The 16,019-nt window shown below is 36.2% G+C and overlaps 1 protein-coding gene across 1 annotated transcript in view; it reads left to right on the forward strand.

The window, feature by feature from the left end:
* Positions 1-4,844: 4,844 nt before the first annotated feature.
* LOC126007034 (calcium-activated chloride channel regulator 4-like) overlaps positions 4,845-16,019 on the forward strand; it is a 38,494-nt gene continuing 27,319 nt past the window's right edge. Inside the window, 3 exon segments of the mRNA XM_049772553.1 lie at positions 4,845-5,003; positions 6,596-6,736; positions 8,433-8,580. Of these exon segments, the coding sequence (XP_049628510.1) occupies positions 4,845-5,003; positions 6,596-6,736; positions 8,433-8,580 (448 nt within the window).

Raw genomic sequence — 16,019 nt, forward strand, 5'->3', positions numbered from 1 at the left:
TTTTTCTTTGTCAAAGTGTCCTGTTCATTTCTCTCCACATTTTTTTGATGGGGTTAGATTTTTTTTTCTTGTAAAGTTCTGTCAGGTGCTTGTATATTTTTGGATATTAACCCCTTATCTGATGGGTAATGAGTGAATAGTTTCACACACCAATGTGAAAGATGTGAAGGACCTATACAAAGAAAACTATACCAAACCCTGCTACAAGAAATAAGAGAAGACACACTAAAATGGAATATCCATACCCTGCTCTTGGATTGGCAGGATTAATATCATTCAAATGAAATACTCCCCAAAGCTTTGTACTGATTTAATGCGATTCCTCAGATACCCATGACATTTTTCAAAGAAGTGGATCAAACCACTTTCTGACATTTTGTTTGGAACAATAAACACCCACGAATAGCTAAAGCAATACTTGGAAAAAGAATATGGAGGTATATACTTTACCCCAACTTTAAACTGTATTACAAAGCATTACTTATCAAAACAGCATGGTATTGGAATAAAGAAACAGACCCTCCAGATCAGGTGGAACAGGCCTTGAGTACTCAGAGAATGTTCCCCAGAGAATGTCACCTTATTTTTTGATAAAGGGTGCATAAAAATCCTAAATAGAACAGGAAGGCCTCTTCAATAAGTGGTGCTGGCACAACTGGCTAGCCACTTGTAAAAAAAAAAAAAGCGAACTTAGACCTCCAGTTAACATCATGTACAAAGGTAAAATCCAAATGGATTAAGGACCTAGATATCAGACCTGAAACCATAAAGTATATAGAACAACATGTAGGTCAAACACTCATGACATTGAGATTAAAGGTATCTTTAAAGAGGAAACAGTACTCTCCAAAACAAGTGAAAGCAGAAATAAATAGATGGGACTATATTAAGCTGAGAAGCTTCTGCACCTCAAAGGAAATAGTGCCCGGAATACAAGAGCCACCCACTGAGTGGGAGAAACCATAGCATTTAAATAAATAATTTTAAATAAAAAATTTAATACAACCCTCCCAAAATTATTACAACCAGGAGCCACAGAATTAGTATAGTGGGGTAAGCTGCTTGTTTTGGTCACAGACAACCTAGGTTTGATTCCTGGAATCCCATTTAGTCTCTTAATGAACAGAGCCAGGAATGAGGCCTGTGTGTGGCCACATAATTTTAAAAAATTATTAAAATATTATATAATATATAACCAGGGGTCTCAAACTCGCAGCCCGCGGGCTGCAAACGGCCCTTCATACAACATTTTCTGGCCCTGCCATAGAGGAATCCTTCTTTGTTTTGTTTTGTTTTGTTTTAGTTGTTTGGGTCACACCCCCAATGTTCAAGGCTTACTGACTTTGCACTCAAGGATCACCCCGACTTTTCCTCCTGCGGCCCACAGGTAAATTGAGTTTGAGACCCCTGAAAGCATTTTAAGGTTTAAGAAAATGGTCTATTAAATATTAATAAATATTATTAACTGTTGCATTAAATAATTAATGGTGGGGCTGGATGGCGGTGGATTTCTCTCCGTGCCATCCCAGTCCATGTGGCTCTGCAACCTTCATGCAGCCGGCGAGTCCCAGGCCCAGGTGAAATCACTCAATCACAGTCAGGCGTCAGGAAGCAACAACTTTATTCAAGCCCTAGCCACCACATGTGTGTGGCCTATTCATAACCTTTCAAGCACAGCAATATTTTGCTAGCCCTGCATCTTATTTCCTGTTAGCCATCTTCCCTTTGGGCTCCATGCTGGTCAAAGACCAGAACACAGAAACCCAGAAGCCAGAGCGCACAGCAGCGCAGAAAGGGCAAAGAGCCAAAAGGCCCAAATTTTCTTGGTCCAAGCCTTATCTAACTTTTCCAAGACCCCTCCCAGGAATGGGAGGGTCTCGCAGGTAAGGTTACACCTACTATCCGGTTTCCAAGACCCCTCCCAGAAATGGGTGGGTCTTAGGGTCTCAAATAGGTACACCCACATTTCCTCCTTTTCTTAATATTTTTATGCACCAACATAATAGAGTGAAAATTAATATACCAGCCCTTTTCAAAAACATATTTTTGCAAAATATACTTTACACCTGTAACCTAAAACTCTATTAATGCTTTTTTACCAAGCACTATTTTGGAACTTTTATGTTTCTATACTTTTAAACTATATTGGGGGAACTTCATTGTTCCTATACCTATTCTATACACAAGTACTGCAGCATACATGCATAACATACATTTTAAAAACAGGCTAAGTACATTAAAATACACAGTAAAACATTTTGCAATTGAAAATATTAACTTTGAAAGACAACAAAACACATTTAAATCATAAAGAAAATGACTAAGACAAAGATGCAGGTGGTTAGAAATTAGATGTTAAACTGTATTACCTCCCTTTTTTTATTTTTTAACCACTAACTAACTAAAACTTATCCCATCACCAACTATGAGTGAAATATATGACTATCCGCTTAGTCCCTACACCTAAAATCATAGTTCAAATGATTAATTTGTCCCACGCTGATCTCACCACGTGGCTTGTGTAAACTTTGTGCAGGCCGGTTTCGCTCGTGCTGTTGTTGACCATGTGGTTTCAGGTTCCGCAGCCGGATTATGCAGTTTTATTTCTGTGATTTGGAGGGTGGACTTCAGGCTTTCCGCTTTTCCGGGCCAAGCTGAGCCGAGCCGAGCCGAGCCGAGCCGAGCTTTTTGCCGCTTCTTCCCTCCGGGCGCACTTTGGAAGCAGTTTATGGCCCACCTCTTTACAGGGCGCTTTTGGATGTTTAGAGTTCCAAGTGATTTAAACTAAAAGTTCAGTTCGAAATTTCCAAAGTTGAAATCCAAATTCAAGCCGCAGGTCATTTTTAGAAAATCAGTCCACTTTAAATACAGTCTTTTTTCTCCTCCATTTCCAATTTAAGCTTTTAATTAGTTTTTGTACAGGCGAGGTTTTTGTTTCTTGTAACAAAGTCTCAGTTTTGGGCCTGAGCCTAGGCTGGAGGTGATCCAAGCTTTCATCTTCCTTCTTTCAGTTGCCCTTTTGCCCCTAGAAGGGGTCCGGCCATCTTTGAACATGGCTTCACGTGGCCATACACTTTGGGCTTACTGCATGTGAACAGAGCGAAAATCAAACAGAAGAGCAGAAATCTCACCATATTCGCTGTTTTCTTGGGTCCAGGATTCATGTCCCTGTTCGGGCGCCAAGATGTTGCATTAAATAATTAACGATGGGGCTGGATGGCAGTGGATTTCTCTCCGTGCCATCCCAGTCCACGTGGCTCTGCAACCTTCATGCAGCCGGCGAGTCCCAGGCCCAGGTGAAATCACTCAATCACAGTCAGGCGTCAGGAAGCAACAACTTTATTCAAGCCCTAGCCACCACATGTGTGTGGCCTATTCATAACCTTTCAAGACAGCAATATTTTGCTAGCCCTGCATCTTATTTCCTGTTAGCCATCTTCCCTTTGGGCTCCATGCTGGTCAAAGACCAGAACACAGAAACCCAGAAGCCAGAGCACACAGCAGCGCAGAAAGGGCAAAGAGCCAAAAGGCCCAAATTTTCTTGGTCCAAGCCTTATCTAACTTTTCCAAGACCCCTCCCAGGAATGGGAGAGTCTCGCAGGTAAGGTTACACCTACTATCCTTTCCAAGACCCCTCCCAGAAATGGGTGGGTCTTAGGGTCTCAAATAGGTACACCCACAATTAACAATTAATTGACAATAAATGATATTAATGTTTAATTAACAATGAATATTATTAATAAATAAAATTAAATAGTATTAATAAATAAAATTAAATGCTAAATATTCAAAATATCCCCAATCTGATACATAATTAAAGAGGAGTTAAAATTAAGTTTAAAATGATATACTGGAACAAAGTGATAGCACTGCAGTAGGGTGTTTGCCTTGCACATGGCCGACCCAGGGTGGACCCATGTTCAATCCCAGCATCCCATATGGTCCCCTAAGCCTTCCAGGAATGATTTCTGAGTGCAGAGCCAACCGTAACCCCTGAGTGACACTGGGTGCAGCCCCCAAATGATATACTAAGAATAAATAAATGTCAAATACATCTGTGAAACAAATGCACTGCATATTATAACACACATATTAAAACTGTGAAAATAGCAAAATTATTCTAGAACAAACACTTGTTTTAACATTTATTATTACTGTTTATGAATTTGAACTTATTTTAGAATATATTACTAAGCTATGAACTTAAACAAGACAAAAAAATAAAATAGCTATCAATCAAATTGAGAAACTAGAAAAAGAACACTATAAACATAAATATAATGAAAACAATAATTTAAGAAGATAATGAAATAATGAGCACCACTAACAATTATAACCAAAAGCAGTTAAAATTACTTTGAAATGCATTCATTTTTAGAGGTAGTAAAGACATTAGCATTATTGTTTCTATTCACTCCATTATGGAATATTACTTGACAAAAATATGCCATTTGAAATATGTCTTGACATTATGAGATATGCCTTGACAGAATACACAAAGTATATGCCTTTATTTTGAAAATAAACCCAAATTAGAAAGTTAAAAAAATAATTTCTTAAGAAACATAAAGTAATTTTATTAAAAGATGTGTTTCCTGTTTCTACTCAATTTTATATAATAATATTCCTATATATATGTGTGTGTGTGTACATATATATATATATATATATATATATAAGGAAACGGATTGTAAGGTAAAAGTATTTCCCCATATCTGTCATGTTGAACTTTGTATGCTCCACACCTCTCACAATCAGTCAATGCTCGTAATGTTTAGGAATATATATAGGTGAGGGAACCAAGGTAAAAGAAAAGCGGGAACAGAAGGAACTAAAGAGGGAGAATGGAATTATTGAGAAGTTTTGTCTTCTTCTTTGTTCTACACCTGCTACAGGGCTGCAATTCTTCCCTGGTTCAACTAAAAGAAAATGGTTATGAAGGTATTATCATTGCTATACACCCCATTGTGCCAGAAAATGAAACAATAATTAAAGAAATACAGGTAAGAAATAAATGGGATTTATTTGACTTGAATTAAGAAAAAGGAAACGTTCGTGCATTATATTGAAGAACATAAGACAATACTATCTTAAGCTTATGATAAAAATCTCTACCTTTCCTATGACATTTTCCATTGTCTCTCTACCAACCAAACTTTCCTGGAGGGTGAGATTATAATGAGCAAATCTCTCTTATCCAAGAGATTATTACATTTACATCAACTAGGCTGTTCCCTATAAAGTTTTTGTAATTTGCTAGTAAGAGTAATTATAACGACCATCTTTATGATTGCATATGTTTAGAGCACTTTATCTTTCATTCCACATGTATGCATTTGTTTTTATTGTTTTGGTAAAATGCTTACAACAGTGTTAGCTTGCATATGTATAAAATATGTATAAATATAAATATAAAGTATGTATAAAATATGTATAAAATGTATAAAAATGTTTAATTAGGAACCAATATTTACATATCCATAATGTCTTGATACAACTCTTCCAGATCTAACCAGTTTACAGGAGAATCAGATGCAAATATTTCTCTATTAAGGCACAGATTACCAAAGACTATATTTCCTGCTTCTGAGTAGAACCCCACATTCTCATCTGACATTCTTCCTCTTTATTATTTTGCCTTTATTTGCTATACTACAGCATTTCTAGGACGAATTTTGTAAGCATCTAGAGTTTGTCACAACCACCACCAAAGGTCTAGTACCATCCCACAACCAAAAACACCCCTCTACTCATTCTGTGGGAAAATGGTAGTTCAGATAGTACAAGGACAGAGGAGAGATACCAAATCTTCACTTTGAGTATGCAAGCTTTTTATGAATAAAGTTACTGTACACTCACTACCACCCAGGTTCCTAAGATCCTCTACCAATGTCTCTGTCATTCCTAGATTTCCCTCTTCATCTCCCCATTATCCCCCTATTGATAATCTCAGGTTTGAAATTAGAGGGCAAGAATGAAAATAACTCATGCCATTCTTATATTACCCTTAAATAATAAGGGTTGATGTCTAATTCAGCTGCAGTACACTTGCCTTATATATATATATATTATATAGAAGATATATTATCTGTCCAAGATATGAGAAAATGGAGATTTATCGTGACATAAATTGGTTAAGATCTATACCCAAAAAGTACTAATTATACTATTGGAACCAAGGAGATGACTCTAAATCTATGCCTTTACCATATCATACATTTTTCTGAACACCAAACAGAAGCATTATGGGACACTGAATGCTTTAAAGTGCAAGAGAATGGAGATTGGGCCACATCTAGCAATACTTAAGAGCTGCTCCTGATGCTACCTATGGTCAGGTGTCACTCCTGGTAGTACCATATAATAGAAGTGAGGATTGAACCAGGTTTGGTCATGTACAAGGCTCTCAACCTATTAGTTTAAACCTATGCAAAATCAAGCTATAATTTTTGTAGCAAAATATAAATGGCAGAGTATAAATTCTGAGATAAACATTTGCTTTTCTAACTGCTTTTTAATTGCTAAATGTCTGATGAATCCCTGCTCCTCTTGTCCATCTCATTTGATCATTCTCACTTTTTTCCCTTGATAATAGGATATGATGACTGAAGCTTCTACTTACCTGTTTAAAGCCACAGAAAACAAAATTTTTTTCAAAAATGTAAATATATTAATTCCTGGCACCTGGGAAGAAAAACCTCAATATGGGAGACCAAGACATGAAAGCTACGCACATGTAAGGCCCAAAAAACTTCTATTAAAATCACATATTTTCGAGATAGGTAGGTCCCCTGTCTGTGACGTCAGGCTGAGAAAATCTGAGCCTCCCCAGTGGTTCTCAATTGCAAGAGACTGTGAGTATTGCCTGTATGTGTTTTTCTACTATCCTGTCTCCTGAACCTCTCGTGAGTGAGCCAAAAAGGACTCAGCAAAATCACTCTCATAGAGGCTCCAGAAGAGCACGGCCACTCCTCTTCGCTTCGCGACCGTGAACTCTTTCTAACAAAAGAATGCCCCTGCAACACGCAGAAAAAATCACACTAAGAACTGTGCTGGATCTCTGAAGCCCAGCATATCTCTTCTCTGCTGCATGCTCAGACCTAAGATATGATCCTGTGTGTGGCTTCATCCACGGAGGGCTCCCCTTCCTTGGAGGCCAGTCAACCTGCCCAGAAAGGGTGGAGCCAGAGGAGCGTGGCCGCGCACATCATTTCGCCAATGAATACCACCACAACACGTAGCAAAACCCACAATACAAGTGTGACAATGAGGAAACAACACAAGCCAGCACCAGGCATAGAGAATGAAAATGGCAACTCTGATGACCGGAAAATGGCTAACCAACTAGTCAGTCTCTCAGATATGGTGTTTAGAGAAGAAATATGGAGGATGCTCACAGAACAAAGAAAGCATGGATCGAGTTGAACAGAATACTAATAAGAACCCCTGAGCATCAAAAGGGTGTGGCCCGAAAAACCAAAATAAATAAATAAATAAATAAATAAATAAAAATTAAAAAAAAAACCAAGAAAATATGAAGACAGAAATCAGAAAATTCCAAACTGAAATAACAGGTCAAATAACAGGTCTGAAAAACTCAGTAAACAAATTGAATGACAAAATGGATAACCTCTTCATCAGGGTAACAGAAGCTGAGGATAAAATTAGTGCTCTGGAAGATGAGATATATAGCAACTCTATACAGCAGAAGAGATTGGAAAAAAGCCTTAAAGCAAATGAACAATGGAAAAATTAGTCAAAGAATGGGAACAGATGAAAATAGAAGTCTATGATAAGCTCAACAGAAATAACTTAAGAATTATTGGAGTCCCAGAGACCCAGAAAGAAAGTCTCCAGGAAGAATCAACGGTTAAGAACAGTATTAAAGAAAAACTACCAGAGCTAAAGAATACATATGATAAAATCCTGCATGCCCAAAGAGTACCAACTAAAAGAGACCCCAGGAAAAACAACCCAAGATACATCCTAGTCACAATGACAAATCCCACAGATAGAGACAGAATTCTAAAAGCAGTAAGATCAAAAAGGGAAATTACATTCAAGGAAGCATCCTTGAGATTTACAGCAGACCTGTCACAAGAAACACTCAAGGCCAGAAAGCAGTGGTGGGACATAGTGACAAAACTCAATGAAATAAATGCTTTGCCTAGAATACTGCACCCAGCAAAATTACATATTTCCGCTGTTCTTCAACTTTATTGCAAATTGATTATTTCAGAGTATTTCAATTATTATTTCTAATAATTATTTTATTATTATTAATATAGAGTATGATACATTATAATTAATGATTAATTATAATTTTGATATATTATGATATTACTGGTAATATTATAATAATTATATGTAATATTAATAATAAGTATAATTTTTATTAATAGTATTTTAAAAATGATTTTAAACATTTCCAGGCTAATGTGATAGTTGCACCACCTGCATTGCCAGGTAGAGATGAACCATATACCAGACACTTTAAACAATGTGGAGAAAGTGGCGAATTCATTCATTTGACCCCTGATTTTCTACTTGGAAACAAACAAAATGAATATGGATCATCAGGTATGAATTCTTTTCAAAGCACATAATTTTCAATGTTTCAACAGGCTGTTTTGTACAATGTTTAAATAATAATTCATGTAATAACCAGTTATGTGTATCCTTGGGCAAGTAGCATAAGCCTCTCTGTACTTATTTCTTATAAAGTCATGAATAAAGGAGTTATGCATTTTAAAACATATATAGTTGATAATACATGCAATTTTATTCAGTACAGTGTTTACAGAAATTTGGACACAAGATAGCAAGTGATAAATGTATTTCTTGAGGCATTCTTTGACTTGACTAATGCGGTGAGCCACAAACGCACAGCAATCAGTCGTCTACTGCCTCCACAAAAGGCAGCATGTGGTAAGCTGAAAAGTGCCAAGGTCCATATTTCTGGACAAGATAAAATGCTCAGGTGCTTTTAGTAACTGATATTATCATTTAACATTTGTGGTTGAACCAGGTGAACTTTTAGTAAATGATTCTAATGCTAGGGTCAAAGGGTGGTGGTTGGGATACATCTGGGAACAGGATGGAGGAAGGTTGACAATGGTATTGGATTGACCCTGATACATTGTATGTCTGAAAGTAATTCTACCTATTCAAAAGGTCATTTTATCTACTGTAACTTAGAAGATAAAATGGTTCAAATGGACTAATGCTTTACTATTTTTATTATGAAAATTCAAGATGTTGTGCAAATAGGATCTAACTCAAGAAAACCTTTCTCAATTCACATACCCCAGATTCATTTTGTTCCTTCCATGAGATTTCATTAAGTCTCTTGTCTCTGTTGAACATCACCTAGTCTTGGTCCTCAAAATTATTCAGAATTGTGCCTCACCCAACTCTTAAAAGTTCCTTCTTCAAATCCCAGCTTCTTGTCTCCCTATACCTTAGCATGATCCTATATGTTCTTCTGTCATCAGCATCTTTTTGAACACTTCCAGCTATACTTTGTTCCTACCTGGCATACCAGGCAAAGTCAATCATTTCAACTATAAGTATAAAAAACTAAACTCCTTCACTACTAATATCTTTGTTTTATTCCATTTTCCAAATCCCTAATGCTAAAATCCAGCCAGTTTTCTTTGGCTTCTGTGGATATTATTCCAATATTGAAATATAATTTTTGGATAAATAATATTAATAAGAGTCCTCAAAATTTATATAATTTGTACTAAGAATAATTATCACGCTAAATATTAAAGATCACTGGACCATCCATGCAACATTTTGAGACTGCTACCAAAGCAGATATTAGAATAATATACACAGAGTAAAATGCTGGTTTAAATAAGATCAGGAAACTGAAAAGTGAGTTAAGTAGATAGGTGTTGAATTCTAAGAAGGTCTGAGTTTGTAATTTATTTATTTATTTATTTATTTTTATATAGAAACTATTATTATTTACAAAGTTCTTCATATTTTGGCTTTCAGGCATACAATGTATCAGGGTCAATTCAATGCCACTGTCAACCTTCCTCCATCATGTTCCCAGATGTACCTCAACCACCACCCTTTGACCCTAGCATGCCAATATATCAGGCCCCTTTACAGTTTACATTGTTAGAGTTTGGATCTCTTGATTTCATTATTTTTTATTTTGACTTGGATATTTCGTTCTGTCTTTTTCTTTTTAATCAAAACCAATGCATCCGAGGCTACTTGGTCCCTGGCCTTCATACTATCATATTTGTGGTTCTCCTCCACTCAGTTTCTTTCCTTCTCCTTGCTATACTCTGGAACTAAGAGTGTTTGAGACAACTTGCATTTTGACCATTGCATTTTTTCATGTATTACTCTAATAAATCATATAAGTGTTATCATTTTGTATTTATCCTTCTTCTGGATTACTTCATTTAACATAGTATCTTCCAGTTCCATCCATATTGCTGCAAATTGCATAATAACATCATTTTTACAGCTATGTAATATTTCATTGTATATATGTTCCACAGCTTCATGAATCCACTCATCTATTATTGGACATATAGTTTGATTAGATATCTTAGCTATGTCTTTCCAAGTCTTAGCTATTGTACTGAGTGCTGCAATTAATAGTGGTGTGCATACATCCTTTTAGATGAATGTTTTTCTGTCCTGGGAATAAATATCCAAAAGAGGAATTGCTGGGTCATGTGGCAGCTCAATTTACTGAGAACCCCTCATACTGTTATCCATAAGTGTTAAATCATACAGCATTCCCACCAGCAGTAAATGGGAGTTCCTTTCTCACTACATCCCCACCAACAGAGATTTTTCCCATTATTTTTGATATGTACTGATGTAAGATGATATCTCATTGTTGTATTGATTTGTATTTCCCTAATGATAAGTGATGGTAAGCATTTTTCAGGTATCTGTTAGTCATCTGTTGGTTTTTCTCAAGAAGTGTTTATTTATTTCCACTCCCTATTTTTGGATAGGATTTTTCAATTTTGTGGAGTTAAACTTTGTGATTACTTTATATATCCTATATATAGACTTTTACTTGATGTGTTGCATGCAAAATTTTTCTCCCATTTAGTTAGCTGTCTTCTAATTTTATTCCTTGTTTCTTTTAACACAGGGTAACTTTTTAGTTTGATTTAGTTCCGTTTATTCAGGTTTGATGTTATAGCCCTTGCCATTAGCTTTCTATCATCAAAGACCTCTGAGGTCGAAGTCTAAGTGTTGTGTCTATGTTTTCCTTGTTGAATTTTGTGGATTCATATCAAATGTCAAGGTCTTTAATCAACTTTGAATTGACTTTTGTGTAAAGTGTGAGATATGGATTGATCATAGTCTCACAATATCCAATTGTTCCAACACCATTTGTTGAAGAGACTGTCTTACTCCATTTCAAGATTTTTTCTTTTGTGAAAGATTAGTTGCCCTTGCACTTGGGGAGGTTGTCACTGGATATTCTATTCAGACTCATTGGTCTTCTAATACCATAATGTTTTGATCACTATGGCTTTGAAGTAGACCTTCAAGTTAGGTAATCAGATGCTTCCCACTTTCTTGTTTTTCAATATGGATTTGGCTATACTAGGTCTTTTATGGTTCCACACAAATTTTGTAATTGATTGTTCTAAGTCCATGAAGAATGTTGTCTGAATTTGAAAAGGGATTGCTTTGATTTATGTAGTAGTTTAGGTAAGATGGTCATTTTCATAATATTGATTCTTCTAATCTACGAGCATGGAATGTTTTTATGCTTAGATGATCTTTAATTTCTTATGTGTTTTTAAACTTTTGTGGTATAGGTCTTTAACCTCTCTTGGTAGGTTGAGTCCTAGGTACTTGATAGTTTGGACACTATTTTAAATGGGATAGACTTTTGATCTCTTTCTCCTCTGAGTCATTATTTGTATAAAGGGATGCAACTGTTTTTGAACATGGAAATGCTTTCAGTTTGTTTTGTTTTGTTTGGTTTCAGCTTGGGGGGGGGGGGTTGAGTCACACCCATTGACGCTCAAGGGTTACTTCTGGTTATTCACTCAGAATTCTCTCCTGGCTTGGGGGACCATATGGGACTCCAGGGGATCGAACCATGGTTCGTCCTAAGCTAGCTTCGGCAAGGCAGTTTTTTTTGGTTTTTTTTTTTTTTTTAAAGACCACACCAAGTGAAGCTCAGGGGTTACTCCTGGATATGCTCTCAGAAATCGCTCCTGACTAGGAGAACCATATAGGATGCTGGGGATCGAACTGAAGTCTGTCCTAGGTCAGCTGCGTACAAGGCAAACTCCCTACCGTTTGTGCCACCACTTTGGCCCCATGCTTTCAGTTTTTAGAATAACGTTTGGCTGTGGGATATTTTTTTTTATAAATAGCTGTTATTATATGGAGGAAGGTTCCTTCCACACATATTTTGCTGATGGTTTTCATCATTAACGGGTATTTAATTTCATTATATACTTTCTCTGCATCAATTGATATGATCGTGCTGTTTTATTATTCCTTTTTGTCATGTGGTACATGATGTTTATTGGTTTGCATATATTGAACCATCGTTGTATCCCTAGGATAAAAACCCATTTGCTCATGATGTATAATCTTTTTGATATGATGTTAGATTTGGTTTGCTAAGTTTTTGTTAAATATTTTTGCATCAATGTTCATCGGTGAGATTGGTCTGTAGTTTTCTTTCTAGGTAGTTTGTCAGCTTTGGGAATGAGTGTGATGTTAGCTTCATAGAAGGTATTAGGAAGGATTCCTATCTCTGATATTTTGGAAGAGTCTAAGGATCAATACTAGTAGTTCTTTTCTAAACGTTTGATAAAACTCTGTTCCTGAACTTTTATTCTTGCAGTTTCTTAATTATGTTTCAATTTCCTTACCTGTTATTGGCCTTTTTAGGCTTTCTACTTCCTTCTCATTCAGTTTTAATTTCTTCTGTGTTCTCTATCTTAACAGACTACAATTGTTCATAATAAACTCTCATGATGACTTGGATTTCTGGGGTTTCTGTTGTAATCTCTCCCTTTTCATTTTTGATCTGAATCATTTGAGCATTTTGTCTTTTTTTTCCTGTGAGTCTTTTGAATGGCTTTTCTATCTTGTTTATTTCACCACCACCCCAAAAATCAACTCCTGGATTCATCATTTCTTTGTATTATTTTCCTTGTTTCTATACTGTTGATTTTTGCTCTGGTTTTTATTACTTCTTTTCTTCTGCTTGTGCTTGCGTTTCCTTTTTGTTGGTTTTCTAGATATTTAAGATGTGCATTTAGGCTGTCTATTTTGTCTTTTTTTTTCTTTTCTTATGAAGGTCTATAGTGCTATGAATTTCCCCCTAATTACTGCTTTTGTTATGTTCCATAGATTTTGGTAATTTGTTTCTTTATTATTATTCTCAAGTAATATCTTTATTTCTTCCATTATTTCCTCTTTGATCCAGCTGTTTTTGAGAAGCATATTGTTTAGTCTCCAGGTATTAGATTTTCTCCATATCTTCTTTATACAATCAATATTGATCTCTATGGCATTGTGATCTGATATGGTGTTAGATATAATTCTTATATTTGTGAATTTATGTAAGTTAGACTTGTGTCATAAATATGATTTATCCTAGAGAATGTTTCCTGTGCACTTGAGAAGAATGTGTATTTCACTTTTAAAGGATAAAAGACCCTTTCTAGATCCATTAGTCCAAACTCTTCTAGTTTCTTATTTAGGACTCAGGTCTTTGCTTATGTTCTGCCTAGTGGATCTGTTGTTCAATGGCAATAGTGGCGTATTGAAATCTCCCACTACTATCATGTTTCCATCCATATTTTTCTCTAGGTTTGTGAGAAAAAGCTTTACAACTTTGCTTTCTCTACATTTAGTGCATATATGCAGATCATGTTTGTACTTTTAGTAGATTCTTTCCCTGATCAATAAGTAGTGTCTTTCCTTGTTGAATGCAATTTAGTCTGATATAAGTATGGCTGTCATAGCTTTCAGTTTGTTTGTTTGTTTGTTTTCCAGTACCTTGCATAATTGTTTTCCATTCTTTTACTCTGAGCCTGTGTCTGTCCTGAGATTTTAAGTGTGTTTCCTGCAAGCAGCAGATGGCTAGGTTATGTTTCCGGGTCCAACTGACTACTCTGTGCCTTTTCATGGGAGAATTTAGTTCATTGACATTTAAGAAAACTATTGACAGAAAGAGCTGTTGTGCCATTATATTGTGTAGAGTTGTTTTTGTTACAATTGGGCATTTAGTTTATATAATTGCTCTTTGATTAGCTCATTTATAGTCAATCTGGTTAGTACAAATGTTGCAAGTTCTTTTATTGTCTGAGAATTTTTTTTTATTCCCTTTCTCCCATATAAATGAGAGGTTTGCTGGGTAGTAGGTTCTAGTTTGAACGTTTCTTTTATTCAGTAATTTGAGTATGTTACTCCACTGTTTTCTTCCCTAGATTGTTTCAAATGGGAGGTCTGGTTTGATTTTTATGTTCTTTCCTTTATACTTAATATTTTTCATCTTCCTTAGTACTCTAAAGAGTCCATCTCTCAGTTTATTGTCATTGGATTACTATATGTCTTGGTGTTGTTCTGTTAGGGTCTATTTTGTTTGGAACTATTTACTATAAATATACAATATTTAAAGTATTTACTATATTTACATATTACTATATATGTCTTGGTGTTGTTCAGTTCAGGTCTATTTTGTTTGTTTTACACCAGCTTCCTTCCAAAGAGAATATTATTTCCCTCACTGCTTATTCTTCCTCTTTCCTTTTTTCCTCCCCTTCTGGTATACCTATAATTCAGATTACTCCTCATGTTTTTGTTCATTATATACCTTACACTTTCTTCCATATTTTCTCTCTCCTTTCCTTTTTGACTTCTCTATTAATGCTGGATTGTAATTTGTCTTCAAATTGCGTTTGAATTTGAAAACTGCAGTTTTCCACACGTGTAATTCTGCTACTATGGCTTTCTGACATTTTTTAGTTTCTTCAGTTCTGTTTGTATGAATTCTCTCATACTCTGAAAGAGTTCTTTGTGTTGGTTGTTCATCTATAGATTGTTTGATTTTTGCAGGCTAGTGACTCCTTGATTCCTGTTGTTAAAAAACATTAAGTGTTGTTTTTAGGTTATCTCTAAGGTTCAGGCATTTTGATGGGCTTGGAAATTTGCCTGAGTTTTTCTTCACATCCCCACTGCAGTTGTCTTCCTTAGTTTGCCCATTGTCCTTTGCATTTACTGGGTTGGAATGATGAAGTTTCAGGTTCTTTAAGAAAGTAATATGGGGCCGGGCGGTGGCGCTAGAGGTAAGGTGCCTGCCTTGCCTGCGCTAGCCTAGGACGGACCGCGGTTCGATCCCCTGGCGTCCCATATGGTCCCCCAAGCCAGGAGCGACTTCTGAGCGCATAGCCAGGAGTAACCCCTGAGCATCAAATGGGTGTGGCCCAAAAACCAAAAAAAAAAAAAAGAAAGTAATATATTGTATTGGTTGTATAAAAGTTGGCTAGAGGTATATCTGCTTTAGAGGTTATTTTCCTAGATATGTGAGGTTTTCTAAGTATGAGAGCAATATTGCCAACTAATTCACTGGTTTGTTTGACTGAGTTTTGAGGTTACTTTTTTTTCTAAGATAAAGAAGTTCTATGTCCAATTTGCCTGGAAATATTTGACATAAATTTAAATGTCTTCACGTGGACATTAGCACCTATGCGGGTTGGAAAGAGAAGGGTTGATATGAGGGGTCAAAGAGTCCCTCTCAGCATACACAGCTGAAATGGGGCAGGAAACAGATGAGAGCTCTGAATCAGTAGTAAGATGAGGAAGGAGACTGAGGGAGACTCCTGGCTCTATGCTCGGAGATCACCCCTGGTGGGCACGGGGGACCATGTGGGATGCTGGGATTTGAGCCACCGTCCTTCTGCAGGAAGGACAGACGCCTTGCCTCCATGCTATCTCTCCCGGCCCTACTTTATTCCTTTAATTACATCTTTTATTTAATCATTTTTTTAAAA

Source organism: Suncus etruscus, chromosome 4 (assembly GCF_024139225.1).
Source record: "Suncus etruscus isolate mSunEtr1 chromosome 4, mSunEtr1.pri.cur, whole genome shotgun sequence".
NCBI lineage: Eukaryota > Metazoa > Chordata > Mammalia > Eulipotyphla > Soricidae > Suncus > Suncus etruscus.